The sequence below is a fragment of the Brachyistius frenatus genome, unplaced genomic scaffold, assembly GCF_029030835.1.
Source record: "Brachyistius frenatus isolate BFR_SWC_R1_liver_20210118 unplaced genomic scaffold, ASM2903083v1 Contig_12, whole genome shotgun sequence".
Lineage (NCBI taxonomy): Eukaryota > Metazoa > Chordata > Actinopteri > Embiotocidae > Brachyistius > Brachyistius frenatus.
Genome location: NW_027210611.1, coordinates 90,685 through 111,183, shown reverse-complemented (window position 1 = coordinate 111,183; position 20,499 = coordinate 90,685). Strand labels below are relative to the sequence as shown.

At 41.4% G+C, this 20,499-nt stretch overlaps 2 protein-coding genes across 2 annotated transcripts in view; one reads left to right on the top strand and one right to left on the bottom strand.

Annotated features, from left to right (window-relative positions):
- Window positions 1-2,703: 2,703 nt before the first annotated feature.
- On the bottom strand, window positions 2,704-13,561 carry LOC138617224 (solute carrier family 12 member 9-like). Its single transcript, XM_069692001.1, is given in 17 exon segments — window positions 2,704-4,593; window positions 4,595-4,747; window positions 4,881-5,022; window positions 5,432-5,606; window positions 5,814-6,006; window positions 6,123-6,267; window positions 7,360-7,446; window positions 8,004-8,121; window positions 8,123-8,171; window positions 8,403-8,514; window positions 8,797-8,904; window positions 9,163-9,364; window positions 10,557-10,670; window positions 10,916-11,080; window positions 11,221-11,307; window positions 11,468-11,592; window positions 11,694-13,561. Coding segments are annotated over 17 exon segments (2,784 nt in total). The 5' UTR covers window positions 11,707-13,561; the 3' UTR covers window positions 2,704-3,797.
- A 3,878-nt stretch (window positions 13,562-17,439) lies between these two features.
- The window catches only part of LOC138617215 (chloride channel protein 2-like), a 41,499-nt gene continuing 38,439 nt past the window's right edge, over window positions 17,440-20,499 (top strand). Inside the window, 1 exon segment of the mRNA XM_069691984.1 lies at window positions 17,440-17,754. Within this exon segment, the coding sequence (XP_069548085.1) occupies window positions 17,704-17,754 (51 nt within the window). The 5' untranslated portion in view covers window positions 17,440-17,703.

Sequence of the window (20,499 nt, the reverse complement as noted above, 5' to 3'; positions counted from 1 at the left end):
ATGTTAAAAACTCAGGAAATTGAGCCAACAGGGAGACTGACTATCTCAAATCCAAAACAACAGACTTCAGATGAGAAAATGTCAAAAGATCTCATCATCCCAGCAAAAACATATGAGCAGCTTTGAGTACGTTTTCCAACACGAATGTTACTTTCTACGATCTTGTTAGCGTTTCTGTAATTTTGATTTAGTTAAGTTTGTTTTTGTAATTTCATTTAATTTAAATTGAATTTCTCTGAAGACCACGTCCAAGTGATCATAATATGCTTAGTTTGTCTAAATTTATTTGAAATATATTTTTTAGTGTAGATGCTGTGAATTAGAGGCCTGGAAAGACAAAAATGTATCTTGCATTTCAAAATAAAGTCTCAGGTTTGTGACAACCTGAAAATGTGTCCTCATGTTTCAGGTGTCCGTTTTGCTTCCGACGTCTCTTTAAACAAATGTGACCAAACAGATGCGAAAGAGCTACAATGTGTGCAACACAATATTTCTGACATTTTAAATCCATCAGAGCAGCTGAAGCCTGTAGGATACATGGCACCGCAGCTGTCTCTGAATGAGAACTGTCCATTTCATTGAGGATAAAAGAACATCAAGTGGACACTAATGCATCCCTCCACAAACTAACTGTCGACACTGTTTTGTAAAACACACGGACAGTTTCTTTTTCTTTTTATGTTTTTTCTTTACACTTTTTAAATATAAGCAACCCAATCCAATCGGAAGTGATTCAGTTCCTTCATCCTGTGTCCATGGAGGAATCTCCCTTAAACCCGACTCCTATTTCTGCAGAGAAAACACGAGCAGATTTGTTTTGTGATTACAAAACAAATTTGCTTCGTCGGAAGTATTTGGGACTGTATGTCGCATTCAGTCCAATACAGTTAAACAAGAGTAAGAGTTACTTTTTGGACAGTGAACATGGTAGCTAGCCCCTTATAGAGCTTGGATCCCAGGCTGCCTCCGTCTGTGAACACACTCCCTCCCACATGCAGCTTGTCACTGTGTAGGCGGGTGTCGATACATTTATATAGAAAATATGGAATTCTATCGCAAGTGTGACGTTTCTCACAGATGGCACCGTCTCTCCGTCACAAGATGCATTCTAACTGTTTCCCAGCGCAACTAAATTTGCCTACCAATGAGAAGCATCAGCCAAACTAAACCAGGTGACAGCTGATACATCAGACTGTAAAAATGGACTGTGGAAGTATAAGAGCTGGTACGAGGAGTACAACTCGCCATCATTTTGTCAGTGACGGAGAGCAAGAAAATCCAAATCTGGGCAAAGGTGGTGGTTCTGGGTGGTGGTCACATGGTTGGAAGGCAAATGAAAAACTACAACTGAAAGAGTCAGTATCAACACTATGCCAAAAATTAGGAGTCGGTAAATTAGTAGCTGATACCTTGATCGTTTATTGGGAAATGTAAAGTGTAAAAGACATTCAGGAGAGAATCTGGGGATTTTCAGTTAATTATGACTAAAACCTAAAGCTGTATTTTAAGACATTTACACATTGGTTTCAAGAGGCAGCTCTGGTGGTTGCTGGTTGGCTAAGTTAAATATAAATAGTCTGATTTCCAAAACAATTTATACCTTAGAAAAGTTCACCAGTTCAGAACAGTATTTTAATATATTCTTAATCCGAGTGATGTTATGAGACCAAGCAGGAACATTTCCACTGTTCACATTCATTTTCTAAACCAGTGATGAGTTATCATTTTTTGTTATGCTTTTTTAGTCCAAAAAAAAATTCCCCTCTGTGCTTCTTACAGGATCCTGCTCAGAGCCTGGCTTCTCAAAAGGTCACATTTCCTGCATGAGACTCATTCACATATGGTGGCAAGATAAATGACAGGATGCCTCCTTTCTGGCTCAGTTCCTCTCTTTGATCACTTCAGGCCAAGTAAAAATATTTCCATATCTACATCCTGTCAGGGATTCTACTCAAAATATGGTGGAAATTTAAGATATCAGTCAGCCGGCTACAATCACCACTTCACACCTTGAACTATTCAGCCCCTCTTCTGTTACAAAAAAGAATGCATGCGCACCATTTCTATGTACTTCTAAATGAAGTAGTATGGTGAATTAATGTCATCAAATGTTAAATTGAGTTTTTTTAAATTTTTTATTAGGTCTTAACAGCTGTTGAATGATTAATGATAAACTAACACAGTTTGAATATATTAGATACGGCCAACAGTTTCCACCACATCTAAATTGATAGAGGAGGAAATTGTTTTCTTTGGCACATGGAAAACACTTTTTAGTCAGCTACATAGAGAGCTAAATTATATTCACATGTTATTAGCTTGCTTTTTTTGAAAATGGACAAATGCAACCTGTATTTAGAAAGTAACTAACACAAGTACCAACGCAAAGGGCCAAAGTGTTTTTATTATTCACAGTTATGTTTTGCCTGCAGCAATTCCTGTTCTCGCCCATCAATCACAAACCAACCAGTCCTTCTATCTTTCCACTCGTGGGCTTGCACATAAGAGATGGATAACACTCAACACGCACCCAAACTATCAGAACAGTTACTATTGCTTCTTTGTGATTTTTAGATATAATCTGTAGAAATGTGTAGAACAAAAAAACAAAAAAACAGACGCAGTCCCTTAAATCCTAGAGGCCCATGTTTCTTGGATGGAGCCAAATCTGCCCGCATCTGTATTTCCCTCCCACATGGCAGGTGTCGGCACTCCTCTGTACAAACTCACGGAATTTTCTCTGACCAAACATAACATATGCCCCGAATGGTGCCAACTCCTCATCAACAGGTATAGTCTCACAGTTACCACCTTTCCTGTGCCAGAAGATATTTTTGCATCATTCGGATACTTTTCACTGCATTATTACTAATAAGTTGCAATGATGCAACAGGTCAGAGATTTATCAAATGGAAAACCACGTTCTATTGTTCTTTTAAAACAATTTGTGGCATTCGCAGCTCACAAACACTTGTGAAACAATGAGCTTGTTCAGGTGTCCCTGGTGATCCGTTCTCAAGTGGACAGCTCTGAGTACAAGTAAGCAGATAAGTCTGCGCTATCCTACTTGTGCCCAAAGTACAGATTTAAATCCAATGCAGTTATTAATGCAGACAATACACCATGAGCCCTGTCGAGGCAAACTTTGTACAGCCACTACCACCATAACCATGATATCGGGGATATAGCGCCCTCTGCAGGTTTAACAAGCAACATTAAAGTTTACTTAAGCCTTGCTATAGATATACCAAACTGGATAGATGGATACAAGAATTACTTTATAAATTACAAGATGATTAGTTAGTTATCAGCAATAGGCCTTTGAGGTAGTACAACAATTAATACAGTTTTTGATGAACAAGTTAAAAAAAAAAAAGAACAAAGTGCAGAATATTCAAGAGGACAACTGTGATCACAGCACTTTTACAAATACATGACAAGTTAAGCAAGAGCACAGGCCAGATACTCATGAAGAGGAAACCGAGGAACTTTTTTCCTTTCACTCCACTAAATGTGCAAATGAAACATTGCATGTCATGATAGCCCGATCTCCACGTGATGACTCAACACCTTAAAAACACTCACTTTCCCAAAAGTCTTAATAAGAAAAACATGAACTGTGTAAACGCAAAGTTTGGGTTTAATTCAAGTATAAATCTGGGGTTTTGCAGTATCAGTGTTATACTGTGATTGACAGTTGAAAGGTTCGGTGAATAAATGGGTGGCAACGGGCACAGTTGCATTGATCAGCAATAATAGATTATGGTTGTTGATGGACTGGAGGTAGGAGTAATATTTTAGAGGTCTGTAGTGACCACAGGAGTGACGCCATGAACGAGCAATGTCGGTCCAAGGTCTCGACTCAACAGTTCCACCTGATGCAGGTAGGCACGGTAACAGCTCGCGTCTGCTGGAGGGTGCGGCAAATACAGGAAACGCACAGCTGGCTGAGGGGCACCATGTCGGCAAATCAGCTTGTTGACAGCACAAATATATTCATCGATCAGTTTAGAAGCATTATTGGGGAATGTTTGGATGCCATCTTCCTTCTCGTCTTCTCGTGTCCTCTTCTCCTCATTCTCTACAGACTCCACCAGATTTCCTCTCCCCCGGCCTCCTTGTCTCTGCAAGTGCAGCGTCACCACCTGGTCCCATGTCACCGTCCGCACCTGAGCTGAGATCCTCAGTTTCTTCAGCATCAACTGGAGCTGCTTCTTCTCCTCCTCCTCCTCCTCTTCCTGCAGACTGCAATCAGCCTCCACACACAGAAAGAGGCGGAGTCTTGTCTGGTTCCAGGCCCAGGTCTCTTGAAGCACGCAGGCCAGCTGCAGCAGGAACAAAGAGCAGATGTCGACATAACCGCTGCTGTCTGGTTGAAGTAGATTCAGGGGCCACACCTCCACAAACGGCCCCGTCCCACTACCCTTGCAACCAATTTTTCTTCCTAACCCCAAGACTTCCTCCCGGTTAAACTGGTTGAAGTAACGAGCCAGTGTCACATTCTTTCCCATTTTCACAGCATCAGTTATAACGGACACATATTCCTCCTCTTGAAGGTCTTTTGGTTCTTCAGCACCCCGCACACTGGGAAAGAAGGGGGGGAATTTCCTCCCTCAGGTCTTTGGTTGTCCCGAATGCATCCAAGCCATGGCTCCTAGACAGGAGAATTTGACCTTGGAGGTGGTCTTGAGGGGTGCAGTCATCATAGAAATCCAAGACAACTGTGTTTGGCCTCATTCCACCTAGATGCAAACGGATGCATGATGCGTCAGATTTGGATAAGAACAGCAATAAGAATTGTAAGATCTGTAACTGGGATTTGTTCAAAGATAGAAAACTGATGTAATCGTGCAGCAATAAGGTAATCTTGCCTCCCAAAACCTGAGATGAAAAGCAGACTTTGAACTCCGTGCCTGACAGAGTCAGCCAGGGTAAGGTTGACGAATGCTTTAATTTTTAGATGATCCACTAAAGATAGCCAGGAGTCATAACAGCTCTGCAAAGGATCAAAGGGCAACTCATCTGCAGAATAACACACAGACACAGAAAGTTATGTGCGTAATAAGGGACATTAGACCTCCATTTGGAAATGAGAACCATCTCCTTCCTTCAGGGACCGCATGTGTTTGTTTCCAGTAACAAATGTAATTAGCAGGGTGCAGTGTTACTGGGTGTATTTTGGTACATTCACACACCCAACTAGGCATGAAAGAAACAGCCTTGTAAATATGCCTTAGCAGCCCTGCACACACCATGCATATTTTAGGCCTTGAAAAAAGTATATATATTTGAACTCAAACATACAATAGCTGCAGTTCTTGTCAACAGCTATAACTACCAAATTTTAAACATCCAACTCTTAATCCCTTAATGGCTGAGTATTTGATATCAAACTAAAACAAAATCTGTGTCCTGCATGGACTTATCTTACCCAGCAAACCCAGCTTTACATGTCCCAGCACATAGAGGCCACTCTTCTTCAGATCATTAATGAAAGTCAGGAGACCTGTACAGCTGCGAGGGTTTGTAACCATCAATAGCACCTGGGGCCTCCAGAACTTCACATGGTCCTTACGCCCATCCAACATCAACAAGTACTTGCGCACCTGAGTGAATGAAAGATGAGGTGAATGAGATAAAAGTACTAAATATAATTCATGCACAGTTATGCCACATTGGTGATGTGTGTGTGTGTGTGTGTGTGTGTGTGTGTGTGTGTGTGTGTGTGTGTGTGTGTGTGTGTGTGTGTGTGTGTGTGTGTGTGTGTGTGTGTGTGTGTGTGTGTGTGTGTGTGTGTGTGTGTGTGTGTGGACCTGGTGGAAGATGAGAGCCTGGCTGATGTAGCCCCAGTTGCTGATGGGGCCCAGGTAGTGGATAAGCATCAGAAGGAGAAGCATACAGGCAATGCTGGCAAAGACATGAATGGCACTGATCAAGAACATCATGACCAGGCAACCAAGGATGCCTAGAGTGCAAGTGTGCCATGTAAAATAACAGAATGAGGGTCTAAATAAAAAAATTTTTTAAAAGAATAAAAAAGAGAATATAATGACGGAATATCGAAGGAAAATGACCTTTTCAATAATGATTGTTTGGATAAAATCAAAACAAGAAAGCTTAACTCACTGCCATGGCCTGCACTATATCTGAAATTTGGTGCAGAAGCCCATTCAAGAGCCAAGCAGGCCAAGTTCATGGCAGTATAGACCAACAAGAAGAAGATAGTTACAATACCAGCAATGGTGTTCAATTTACCAGCAAACAGCATCACCCAGTGGAAGAAATACAAAATAAAATGTAAGAGTAGCAGAATAATAAACTAGAAATTCTCAAACTGTGATATGCCAAATAAAACTTAGGAATACAGAAGAATTACAAATATATAAACACTTTACTGTAACTGAGAACAATGAATTTAAAAAAACAGAGCTCTCTCTAACCAGACTACATGAGTAGCTCTGGACCCTGACTGACCTTCAACACAAACCACAAGGATGAACACCTCATCAGGTTTAAATTACAGCTACACAATAAAGAATGTGCCCACGACTTTCACATTTGAAGAAATGTTAAATGTAATAAACATTGTTATCTAGCTAATATGCAGATGGTAAGTAACAGGACAATATTCTGCTCTCCCTGGAAAAACCTTTAAAGCTTTTAGTCCTCTTCATCTGACAGATTCTCAGACAATCTGAAGCTGAGCAAAATGATGCACTAAATACTTTGCATTGCCGGGTGGTGGGTGAAGGAGGAGTCGATCTAATATATTTACAAGGCCTGCAGCTAATTTATTGATCCGGGAGGTTTTGTTTTTCTTTACTTCAAGACACAACTGCATTCTTTCCCACCAAAAAAACAAAAACAAATAAACAGTGGCAATATACAGCGCAACGCCATTGGTGAATTGGTGACTTCAGCACTTTTGTCCACTTCATCTTTCTCATTACCAACTGGACAACTGTTACCTTCACACATTAGAGACAAATTGCCAAAGGGAAATGTAAAGATAAACTATTTGGGTATGCAAGGCTAGAGTTCTTCAGTTTTGTCGTTTAAAATTAGTTTGATGTTGTATTACTGCCCTTTACGGTTACATTTTCTTATTCTCAAAAGTGGTTACGATTAACTGTCAAGGTGCAATAATGACAAATATCTGTTTGACGGGTGGCTAAACAGTTGTTTTAGAACTGGGTCACTAATTTTACGTGTGAAAGTACAATGCCAACAGGAAAGGGCTGACAGCAAGAGCAAGAGGAGTTACTTTGTTTTTGAGAAAAGATCAAGCAGAAACCTAAACTAAAGCTTAAACTTTACACACAGACACTCACAAACACTCTTTGTAAATATTAAAATATCCTACCTGTACAAGCAACCAAGAGACCAACACTGAGACCCAGGGGTTCCCACTCCGAGATGTTTTCCTCACCACAGCCAGGACACCACCTGTAGAGATTCATGACATTAACAAAACATAGTCTCTCTGTCTGTTATTGCTCATCATCCCATATTAGATAAACAACTGAGTCACCCTGCACTCGTTAAGCCAAAACCACAATGAGAGGATCTTTTTCTTCAGAGAAAGTCAACACTGCAAGCCATCTGTTGTCAAAAGATCCTTTCCAGATTAACATGTCTCCACTAGGAAAATGAGACATGATGAAATTAATAACGAGTCCATTTTCTCACATTTGAGATGAAGGCCCATTTCAACAGATGGCTGATTATTAAACTGTTGACTCAACTTTAGAGGACCAGCTGTGTTGGATATGCTATCTTATACTCTGGATCGACTATTTAGCCCTGATCATAACCTAAACAATCAAGATTGGTAATAAAATCCTTTTGCCTCCAGGAATGCTTCAAACTCACATCAATTAAAATCCCACTCTGGCAGTAAACAAACTGCTGCTCGTTGGTATGCAATTCTTAATGTTTGGGACTACAAATACTAATACAAATTACAAGCAGTTGACAGCAGGACAAACGCTGACGAATCTTACCAAATGGGTTGTCTTTGGACAGGGCATACAAGATCCTGGAGGCTCTGATAAGGTTACTCATTGCAGCAGACATGGCAGAAGAGTAGATACCAAGTGTCACTAGGGGGGAGGGGGGGAGGGCATATGTTGATGTCTCCCAGGAAATTGTAGTCTCTTTGGAGAAGGTAACTAGAGGTGATTGAGAAAATGTATGCATGAAATTAGTCCAAAAATAAAAAAGTAATTGCTTCACTTCAGCACAAACTGTTGAGTGTACAGTGACCTGTTTTTTTACAGATTAAACTTTGAAACAAGTGACTGTCATAATCAAACTGTGGCACCTACAGATTTTTTTTTCTTTTCATTTTAGCTTACTTGTAATATGTCAATATCTAAGTGTGTTTGTGTTGCGTTTCTAACCAGTCACAGGACAACGCAGCCATCAGGCTGAGCAGATTATACATGATGAAAGTTATAACAATAGCTCCAAGCGTTCCTCTTGGGATGGAAGAACTGGGGTTTTTCAGATCACCTGGAAAACACAAGTCAAAACTTCCCTCTTCAACAAAATCAAATATACTGACATCTTATTGAAGTCCTGTCAAACTGTGTCCTAAAATCAAGGGCTGAATCCAACAAAAATGTACATTTCTAGACATGCCTTTAAGGATCCACTTTCATAAGCTTCATGTTTTGAGCAAGTTATAAGATTTAGCCCCTGAATTAGAACAGTTATTGGTTTCTTGAAGTGGCACCTAGTTAGAAAAATGCCCAACTCTCTGCTCTTTAACAAATTTATTTAATTAAGTTATACCTGACATGTTGGAGCCGGCCATAATTCCAGTGCAGCCGTTGAACATGACAGCAAACACCTTGGTAAAACCCATCATGGAACCAGTAGCGTAGTCTACTGTGTAATTGGCTTGGGGGAGGAAGAGGAGGTTTGATCATTTATACAAGTCAAAGATCACAACAAGGGTGTTTGAAATGTTAGGTTAATAATTCTATTGTGTGTCTACTTCTTATGTAAACAGATCATAGTCCTTAATTAACAAATCAGATCTGTTACTACAATGATTTTTTTTTTCCCTATGGGTCACACTTTAATTATACAGGTTTAAGATTATCAAAGCCTTTGCAATGCTTGCAAATCACATCTGACAACACGCCCACCACTTACCGAATAGGTTGCCTTCCAATGTGCGGAGCCAGAATCCAGTATAATTGGCAGTATGCATGCTGGTATTGGTCAGTAGATAGGGATCTGGCAGACTCACAGCAATGGGCCCCACAAAGAAAAAACTAATGAAGATTGAAGCCAGGGCTGCCATAACTATGATGAAGATGATAAAGGCGGCTTTGGCATAGATATGGGCTCCAACCTGTAATGAAAGGCCAGTAAAATGTAGTACTACTGCTGTCTGTCCACAGTATATATTTAAAACACACCTTTCCTTCAGTGTTTATTTTTACAATAACTGTGAAAACCCATTAATTAGAGTTGATTATATCCAACACTAACACTGTGCAGTCATCAATAAGCCTCTACAGGCTGCCAACAAGGCTTTAGACTTTTGATTCCTTTAAAAAAACAAAAAAACAATAATAATAATATGTCTATGGGTAATACCAGTCTGTTAATTGAAAAAAATGACGTTGCTTCCTGTAATTGTTTTGTCCAATCAGGTACAGTTCACTGGGTAGTTTACTTAGTTTGCTAGTCAAACTAAAGGCACTCTTTGCCCAGCTGTGACTAGCAAACCAATTATATAAACAAGCAATCAAATAATGTGGGTAAAGACTCAGGCAGTTTATTGCATAGAAGCTATTGCATAAAGAAAAAGTTATATTTTACAGATTTATAAATTAAAGTAGTGTTTCATAAAATATCCTTTTAAATGCCAAATCTGGGCATTTACATACAGAAAATAAATAAAAACTAATATAGTAGAATGCACACATCTAATAGGCCTACTTTTTAAAACAAAAATTTTAACAGAAATCATTTCTAAAAGCGCAATGACAATAAACAAAATCTGCTCACAATTCACACCAGAAAGTTAGTGCAATATGTTGCAATTGTCTCCATTATTCTTTGTCTTTAACATAATGACTACTTTGCAATACCATTACCAGAAGCTGCCTGGAGGCTACATAAAAAAAAGCTACATGCCTTTTGACAGATTGTAGGTGTTACAGCCCTACAATGACATTTAAAAAAACCCTACACTTCCATCTAGAATGATGCAGAAGATGCCTTACTTATATTTTATTTATCTGTGACGCTCATCGTGGCAGACATATCGCTGTCTTTAATTTCCCTCTACTTTATCTATAGTTGAGTTGTATTTTTGCTTTTGTGTGAACCTATACATCACACTGTATAAAAGCCGACTTTCCACAAAGGAGAATTTTGAGGAAATATTTTAAGGAAATCTAGATCCATCCTGCTGTTTTGCTTTGATGGGCTTCTTCTTATATTGACCTGGGGCTCCAGCAATGATGACCATAACCCCCCATTTGTGAATAATTGTTCTGTAGTCACTGGGAAGTGCATCTGTCTTCCAGGTTTACCATGAACCGCTCCAGTTTGACTGAGATCAGATGGTTGTAGCTCTGCAGGACAGTTCTCAGACTCTGGGTGCTGTGACTAACACAAGACAATAACGGAATCACCAGTGGCCCCTGCTGGTCCAAACAGAGAACACATGTTACATTAAGAATATGAAGTGAGAAAACAAAGCTGGAAATTTAACCACAAAGGAGGGTGACGTAAAACCTAACAAAAATATAAAAACTGGCAGAAATCAAAAAATTATACCACCAAATTTTATTAAATTATTACTCCATGACATCTTGCACTTGTGAATGTGTTGGCTGATAGTTTTTGTGAGCGTTCTTGAACAGAATTTCTCACTATGTCTGGTTCTTACACTAAGCTGGAGGCGTGTGAGTATAAGCAGGTAATTGTTGATGTTGCTCTCCAGTCGCTGCAGCAGCAACACTCCACATTCTGCCTGTTCTCGGGCCTTTACAACCTTCACACCCTCAATAAGAAGCCTCAATGATACAACTATCTCTCCTCTCTTCTCCTGGTCCTGCAGTACCACACACACACACATACAGAAAAAAAGGCAAGGTTTTAGATTACACACAAGACAAACTGTTTTAATAATTTAAATATGCAAGTAATAAATTCACTGTGGTAAAGGACGGATTCATACATGTGCCAACATACTGATTTGTTTTCCCAAGATGCAACGTGAAGCTCCGTGCAGGGTAGCTGGACCGGTGCGGAGAGGGTTGTCAAGGCTGTACAGTGACTCTGCAAGGGGGAGGTCACGGAAAAGACAGGTGACAGAGAGGTGGACAACAAACAGACAGACTGATGAGTGACTACAGGTAACAGCAGACAGAAAGGAAGGTTAGATACAGCATCCCAGGAGGAGGTTCAGTGACAAAGAAATGTTTATCTCAGAGCTCACCAGTGCACTGTCCATCTCCGAGAAAATATTCAAAACCCTCCTGGCGGCTCTATTACACACAAACTCTATGGGTTTGGTCTCAGTATCCCACACCTCCGAGGCTACCATACAGAGAAGCAGGAGTCCTGGACAAAGCCATAAAGACACACTTGAAACTGAGGCTCCACGAGCCAGTTTATTAAAAGTCTATTACTCATCAGTGAAACAGGTTTGACTGAGTACTCACTGCTTAAAGCCATGCCCTGCTTGGCTGCTCCTGATGAATCCACATTTGTTCCATTAAGAGATGTGCCAGGTGGAAAATGCCCTGAGTCTACTGTAGTGTCTCATACAAAAGGAGCTGTGTGTCCTTTTTTGTCTTCTCACCACTTGATTTCCCACCTTCTCATTCAGTAGTGGGAAGTGCGAGTGTTATCGAGCCGGAGAGCAGGATGCGCTCCAACGCGCAGCATAACAAAATGTTATGGACTTAGAATGGCATTTCATTGATATTAGCTCAGGTTGGCTTTCGGAGGGAACAGAATGGTTGCTGACTGAAAGGTTAATGATTTATTATTGTGAAAGGATCCATTTGCACAGCTGGAATCACTTCTGCGAGAGGATATTTACTTTTTGTCATGGTTTGCGCTGCCCAAAAGAGGCAGCAGCTTGGGTTCATCACAAAATTGTCAGAGGGAGATATGCAGCCCAGCATGTGAGTGTGTGTAAGCACTGTGGGTGTGTAACCTGTGTGTGATGACTTATCTGTCTGACATAATGCACATATGTGACTGTTTATAGAATTTTAAACACCTACAATGCAAAGTTAAAGATTTATACTGTTTGAGAGGCGGATTGTTTCATATTAAGGTTTTTAAAAGCTTACAGAAATCGTCCAAAATAGCTTAGTTTTTTAGTTTTAACTTTTGTTGTAAGAATTGCACCTCACAAAGCTTTTATTCTAACAGTCATGTGGTCTTTACAGGTAGGACAAGGTGACATCACTGCCAACATGATTACCCATCCCCGGATCGTTTCAAGCCTTACATACATCACCCAGAGGGAGAAGAGAACAAACAGTCTTCAACCCGGATACATCCAATCATCCATCGGCTTGTAATGCCTGGGGGTCGCAGCTGGAAGACGGGACTCTTCAATTCAACTGCCATGTGGGGGGTTAAAGAGGTATAATAGCTGTCAAAGACCCGGGTAAGAGAAAACAAGAAAGGCACCATCCATCCTCATTTTCAGACACACGTGCTCATCACCTTCACCTATGTCTGGACAGTGATTGAGCCTCTGCCCTTTTCTTTTTGCGCGCATGCTGTTTGCGTGCCATGATTAAGACGCATGACGCCTGATATTAGATCTTAAAGTGGTTATGCGCGCGTGTGGTGTTACATACAAAGAGAGAGCGGGGGAGAGATGCGGAGATAGAGCATGAACACTCAACATATGTTCGGTTTTTTCCCCTCCAACCATCCTCGTATTTCTGCAGACAATCCAGACCGCTGTTAATTAAGACGAATGTGCGCTGCGGCTGTACGGATAATGACCGGAGCGTCTGGATTTCCGTACACAATGAGAAAACTGCGGGCCGTAGAACTGACGGTACCCGCATTGCATCACGGACACGACACCCGGTACCCCGCTGCCTCCCTCCCACCTCAACAGGAGCTGATGAGGAGACTGTAGAATCTTACCACAGAGTTTCTTTGACTCACAGGCTCATGCAGACGCGCTCTCGGACGGCTGCCTGTTGTCGCTCATGGTCTCCAAAGCCAGCGAACAGCTGCCTGCTCCACTGTGCGCTGCTCCGGAGGCGCAAAGCCGGTAATTACGCGCCGTGTTGACAACTTTGGCGCGGTGCTGTGTGGATTGCGCATCAGCAACAGGCCAGTCTCTGGGATCTACTGAGATTTCCCTCCGGTGGAGTGAAGTGTGAATCTCTGGAGTCAACTGCTGCCAGATCGCATTATCGATTAAGTGAGCGCTGCAACCTGTAGCTTTGCGTCCCTTTATTTCTGTCAATATTCCGCCAAGGCGCAATGGAAGGACACAGCTGACGGTTTTGAATCCTTAGCCCGAGGAGGAGAGAAGAAAAAAGAGGAGGAAAGCAGCCCCAGAGGAAACCGTGAGTACACTGCATCCTGACACTTTGGATCACTGTCTCTTTTCTACTTTTCTCTCTGAAGTGTCAAATTTATTCTTTCATCAGCCAAACTTTGTTCATATCTGGCTCAAGGGCAAATGCTAATTGAAGGTCTAGGTGGGTTATGGTGTATTTGGTTGTATTCTGGTTTCCTTTTGTGTTTCTTTTCTTTACAGTTTCTGTATTTGTTGCCAGTTAACAGGACTGACAGACAATTGAGACTCTCATCACAAAAAAGAAAGGGGCACAGGTGGTTGTACATCTCAGTGTTGTGCATGATTGACTTAAGGTCTTCATAGTGGTCAGTAAAATATATGTGAGGCTGTGTCGGATTCAGTTATTGTTAATTTCAGGTCCAGATAGAAAAAAACAACTTTCACAACAATGGCACACTGTAAATTTAGACTTGCCCTGAACTAAACCAAGTCTTCACATAAATGTAATCACAACCACATCACGCTTTAAACCATTTTATACAATGGTGACCATTTCTCATGTTTTTCATATAGGGACCCTGGTCTTACTGAATTTTGTTTTTCCTCTGGTGCCACACTGGCCTCCATGCAGGTGGTACATTTCTAAAGAATCCTGCGGAGATGGAGAGATGTGGGTCAGTGTGCTGGTGCTCGGGGCTGCAGAGCACCCAGTTTCTCTGCTGTCGGGGCCACAATAGCTTACCTCTGACTGTCAGTGGCTGCCAGCTGCCTGATAAAATGAAGCCGGTGGCTCTCATTACCCTAGGTTGCGAGCGAGGGATATGATGTGAGGCCGAGTTGTTGGACCAAGGTGCATACGAAGGGCATAAATAATGGGATTTCTGATTGAAAGTGCGTGTTTGTGCGAATGTGTTTTGGGGTGAAATCACTCGGTGGTCTCTGAGGCCCTGGTTCATTCTGGTACCTGTGATCCAGCGCTTTGAATTGGTTGCCTTGCCAACAGCCAATCAGCTGCAGCCTTGTGCAGGACTGTTTTGTCTGTCAGCCAGTTTAAAGGCCTTGACCCTCAGAGGAATTAAGTCTTTAAACCTGTAAAGGATCAAAGTTTGATATTCAAACACATGCTGGCCTGGCACCAGTTAGATCGTTTAATGTGAGGCCATTATTTTAAAGTGTGAATTCATCTGCGACGTGTTGTTGTGGTGCTATGGTTTCATAACAATGCAAGGAATAGGTTAGGTGAGACTATTTGATGTGGCTTAAAAAAAGTTCTTAACATCTCAAAATTCAAACTTTCTGAATCTCCCATCAAACTGAAGGCATATTGGCAAACACTGAGGAATTTTGGCTCCTGACAAAGAAGCAGTGAATCCTTGGAACGGTAGTTATCTTTCAGGTGTGAGGTCCACTTGGCACCCCATCTTTCAGTGCACCAGATTTCACTGCCAGTATATAGCACCTCTGAAAAGCCTTTAGTGAAAGTCCAGAGAGATAAGCTCTCACAGTATGATAATACATGTGTCATCTGAGAAAAGGAAATGATCTGAGCGCCTAGTGAGCCTTCATGCGTGAGCTTTTAGTGTTGGATACAAGCCCTCCTGAGAAGTGCTTCTGCAAGTGCACACACATATATACACAAAGCAGTTTTATGACGCATGAGAGTGCGATGAAGAAGTAACACACTCTCAAAGGGGGATTGTTGTGGTGCCCATGAGCACAGCAAAGCTACTGCAAAAAGCTCCTAATGGGGTGGTTTAGCGACAACTAGTTGACAACTGGTTCTCTTTTGTAAAATTAATTTTAGGCAGTGCCTAAATTCAGACTAATTCTGTGATGGTCATGTACACCCATACACACAAAACTCAGTGACCTACATGCCCTTTGGAAGGTGCCACTGCTAAAATGAATTACACCATTCAGGATTTTTGCTTTAATCTGTAACCTGTTCGTCCATATGCTTGTGAATTTTTATGCCTGTGCGCAGACAGCCGAGGCCAAGGGCATTATGTTTTTGGGTTGTCTATCCGTCTGTTCGTCTGTTTCATTCTTGTGAGCGTGATATCTCAAGAATGCCTGGAAGGAATTTCTTGCGCCTGATTGTGATTCATTACTCCCGCCAGGAGGTGGCAGTAATGTGACTAAAAGCTGTCTACCAGCTGCCATTAAACAATATAAGGAGAAGAAGAACGCTGTCCCGGTATTCATTCGTATTAATAAGTACAACAAAGCTTAATAAAGTAAGGTCAAATCTGTTTTATTTATACATCCCTATAAGTACCTTCAATACCGTTTTATAAAATTCCTTCAAAGTCTTTATTACATATATTATATGACTCTGGACAGGTATATATGTAAACAAGGGCTTGGCGGAGGCATATACCGCGAGATGGTAATTGTAATTTAATTTATTTTCCAACCTAATATCATTGCAAAGTGTGTAATAAACCTGCCAGTCCACGAGAGGGTAGAATTTCAGTGTCATGTGTTTGCCTCTTGGAGGCCTGAAAAACATTGTGGTTATGGTTAGAAAAAAAAACATATGGTTAGGATTACACACCAAAACTATTTTGCGATAAAGAAAACCACATCACCTTCTCCCTGACTCGAACTCTGCCACCCCTCCAGCCTCAAGGAATTCACCTCCTGTACTTCATCTAATCACCTATGTTGCAGGACCTTTCTCAGGTAACGTCTTTCTTCTCAAGCCAGGTGTCACAAAGACACTCTGTCCTCTAATGGACTGACATCAGTCAGTCCATTAGAGGACAGTATTGGGGTCCTCTAATGGACTGACGTCAGTCCATTAGAGGACCCCAATACTGGATTCTATTTTCTGGATACATTTTGAAGAAATGCTGATGCTGTCGTCACTGTGAAAAGAATGAAACAAAATCATAACAGGGAGAACGAAATTTGTTAACAGTGAAATATGAGACGTTTCCAGCCTTGACATTTCCTTCATTGTTGTAACAATCCATCATTCAATAATCATTTGTATTTTCCCCTTTGGGCTGTGTGTATTGCCATCATGCTTCAAAGAGTCAGCCAGTTACTGTCATTCTTGCTCAGATTGCATCAACAGGGAAGTTTTTAAAATTTTAAAGGGACTTTTGACTGACTTCACAAGTTCAGTTTAATTGTTATGGAGAGAGCTACACAGCCTCTGAAGACAGTTACATGCTTTGTGTGACTCCCACAGGAGCTTTCTAAAGCTTAAGAAAATAACTCAGAGGATGTCATCAGGGTTATCTTATGTTGGGCTTCAGATTTTTGACAGAACGGCTGCATCACAAACCGAGACTCTGAGGGCCCCTCACAGGATGAGATTTTGGAGCACGACTCACACTTGCTTTTCTTTAAATTATTTTAATTTAAATAATGTAGAAAGCTTTAGAACGATTTGAAATGAAATCTAGAAATTATAAACTGATTGAATAAAACACTGGAGCCACTTTTAGTATCCAGTTACATGACAGTGAAGGGGGGGATGAGGAATACGAGCCATTATCACAAATTGTTTCAATTTAATGAAGAATAATGAAACACAGAGAAGATAAATGGCAGTTATATATTAGAAGAAAGCAACTATAAATCACAAACGGATTCGGAAGCCTTTTTTTTGTAGATTGTAAGGATTTCTTTCTGACATTGATAAATTTAATCCTAGAAGTCAAACCAGATTAATCCAGTGAAGACTCATGCAGAGGACAACTTGAGTCGTTCAAGAATATCACGCATGAAAAATATAGGCGTGTAAATTTACACCACACATCTCAAATTGTTCAAACATTCATTTAGTGCACCTGCAGACGCCCTCGCACAAAAGAACAACCCGCCGTGAAGTCCAGGAACTCCAGAGAGAGACAGCAGCAGAGTGAGAGTGGAGGAGGGAGGCGGTGTTTCGCAGTTAAACCGCACCAGCGCTGCTGCGAGGCTACAGCCGACTGGAGCTACTCTCATTTGGCACACACACACACACACGCACGCACGCACATGCACACACAGTGTGGCAGCGGTGCTTTGCATCATGCAGGAGGGCTTATGATAAGGAACCTGTTACATGTGTGATGGCTAGCGGCCGCGCCGAGTCCTCCTTCGCAGATTAATTAGCGGAAGATTTGCACTCCGGAGAGTCTCGGATTTGGGGTCTTAATGAGGATATTGCGGCAATGGTGAAGGACAAGGCCGAAAACCGGACGCTTCAGTATCAGCAAACTTTGGTGAGTTTCGGATGAGGTCGTAGATGAGATTTTCAGTCATGCGTCGCGCATGCAGGGCTCTTTGACTGGAGGATGCAGCTGCTGCTGCTGCCTTCTCATCTGTGTCCTGGAAGAGAACAGGACGAGGCGGTGCAGCTCTTGTGTTAACAAATCCAAAATAAAGACAGCTAGTGTGACAAGCAGGATCCCTCCCTGCTCTCCATTTATTCACCTTGATCCACAGGTGTCGCATTAGTCGCTGCCTCTCCCTGCACCCACCCACATAATTAATTCTTATCAATTTAGATTACACCAAACCATGTCAGAATAATTTGTTCAGCTCACAGAAATGCACGTATGGCTATCTCCAATCACTTTATGTATGGCCTAATGGGTTGTTATTGAGATGTTAATATCCTAGAAATATAGATTAGAGCCCCATGCTGTTTACTGAGCCCTAATGTATTTCACTCACGTCCTGTATGTTCCTTATCGCCTCTGTTTCTCCTGCAGATTTTGTCCCTCCTCGTGCCCCCTCATCTATTCCTCTGTCATCTTCCCCTCTGCCCTTCCTGTTTGCAAGAGTGGCCCCTTCTACTTCTGAACTAAAAGTGGAGTGTTTCTGAATATGAATTGCCTCATGCACCATTTTTCCCCACTCCTGTCATTGCAGGACTGACAGTGATACCCTGGAGCACCTCACAGAGGGATATCTATATGCAGATAAAAGGACAGCAAGACAGATAGATAGGCAGTCAGGTAAACCGGTGGTTTAAAGAGTCACTCCACTGATTTCTGTGTACCTTCTTTTTCTTTTTCTTTTTTTTTTAAAATTGTTGGTACATGCATGTCTTTTTGCAGCTGTGTTGGGCCCAAGCAGTTACAGAGGCGTTTTTCTGCTCTTGTTGGTGTGAAGATCAATGCCGTGCTGTGTGTCTCGGTGTAAAGATCAATAGTAATGTAAAATGGCAGTCTGAGTCTCTGAGGATTGGAACGTGCTGTCTGCCCCCATCTGCTCCTCCTGACCATAGCGCTCAGATCAATGACTTTATCATTCAGTCCCAGTGTACCGGTCAATTATCTTAAAATAGATGTGTGTGTGTGTGTGTGTGTGTGTGTGTGTGTGTGTGTGTGTGTGTGTGTGTGTGTGTGTGTGTGTGTGTGTGTGTCTGTAGGTTTTTGGACATGCATGTGATGGTGCACTGTGTCCTGCTGCTTCCTCCTAAGTACAAAGTGGCAGCATCATTCATCAAATACCTTAGCTCGGGTGAAACGTGGCATCTGTGTTTTTTTTCTCCTGGAAAACTGAGTGACGTTTAGAGATAAATATGAACCAAAAAAAATCTGATAGGTGAAGGTTTCTAGTAGGTGTAGCTGCAATCTAAAATTGGATTCTAATGTTGACAAAAGGATCCTTTGTGGGTGTTTTGTTTGTTTGTTTGCCATCAGCAAGATTCAGAGGATTTTCAGTCATGTGTTTGCCTGGGTTTTGGCAGCGGAGAACCGCTGGTGCTGTAGCAGGACTGAGCAGATGACATGGAGCAGATAGAGAAATGTATAGATGTGTTAGATAACTTCTCCAGGAGGAAGACGCACAGAAATGTCACCTCTTCAGTCATGGCTATTGTACTTGAAAAATGCCATTTCCTTTCTGTATTTCCACATTTGAGGCAATAACCTTTTATTAGAACTCGCAGCTGATGGACTATAGTGTTTACCAAGACAATGGAACAAAAATAACCTTTTTAATGTATGGCTCTATATGCTGGAGTATTGCTATGACTGAGCATTGCTTTGAAAACCCATTCAAATGAAATGTCGCAGGTATCACAAACTTCTCATTTAAACGAGACAAAGCACTGAATAATTGATATAATTAAGTTGCAAATTGCCACGTTATGGCCACATTTCCCATTAAAGCAACCCTAAAGAAAACAGTTTTCTGTTATGTAAATTACATCCATTCATATTTTGTGCACTGAAGCTGCACCAACTTGATTTCTTGGAAATTGCTTAGAAAGCATTTCACGATCCCCACTAACTTCTCCAAGCTCATTATCCAAGTTATTTATAACCATTGAAATATTCATGGAAAAAAAAGTGTGAATGAAACTCGAGCCTTTTTTTTTGTTGGCTGCAGCCATTGTTCTCTGTGTGGAGATGCAGAGAGGAATGGTAAACAGTGGCTGACAGTTTGAAAGCAACCAGCGTTTGGTGCACAGGTCACTGGCTTCTACAACTTGCAGATGCAGTGCATGCTGGGACAGCGGCTAGCGGCTGTCTGGCTCCCTGCTGTCTCATGGGATAGAGGAATGGAGCAGGTAAATTGGAGAAGAGGCAGGTCAGAGACCAAAAAGAAAAGGGACAGAGACAGATGGCGTTGTGGTGACTTGGTGTCGAAGTGTTGCTGAAGCCTTTTCAAAAGCCTTTTTTCAGAGGTGTGGGAGGTCTGGATGTGTCATAAGGTTTGTGTGTTTGTGTTTTTTCTTTTCAGAAGTGGAATGCATATGCAGTTTTGTTTGTGAGCCTATCTATCTATCTATCTATCTATCTATCTATCTATCTATCTATCTATCTATCTATCTATCTATCTATCTATCTATCTATCTATCTATCTATCTATCTATCTATCTATCTATCTATCTATCTATCTATCTATCTATCTATCTCTGTGTGTGTGTGTGTGTGTGTGTGTGTGTGTGTGTGTGTGTGTGTGTGTGTGTGTGTGTGTGTGTGTGTGTGTGTGTGTGTGTGTGTGTGTGTGAG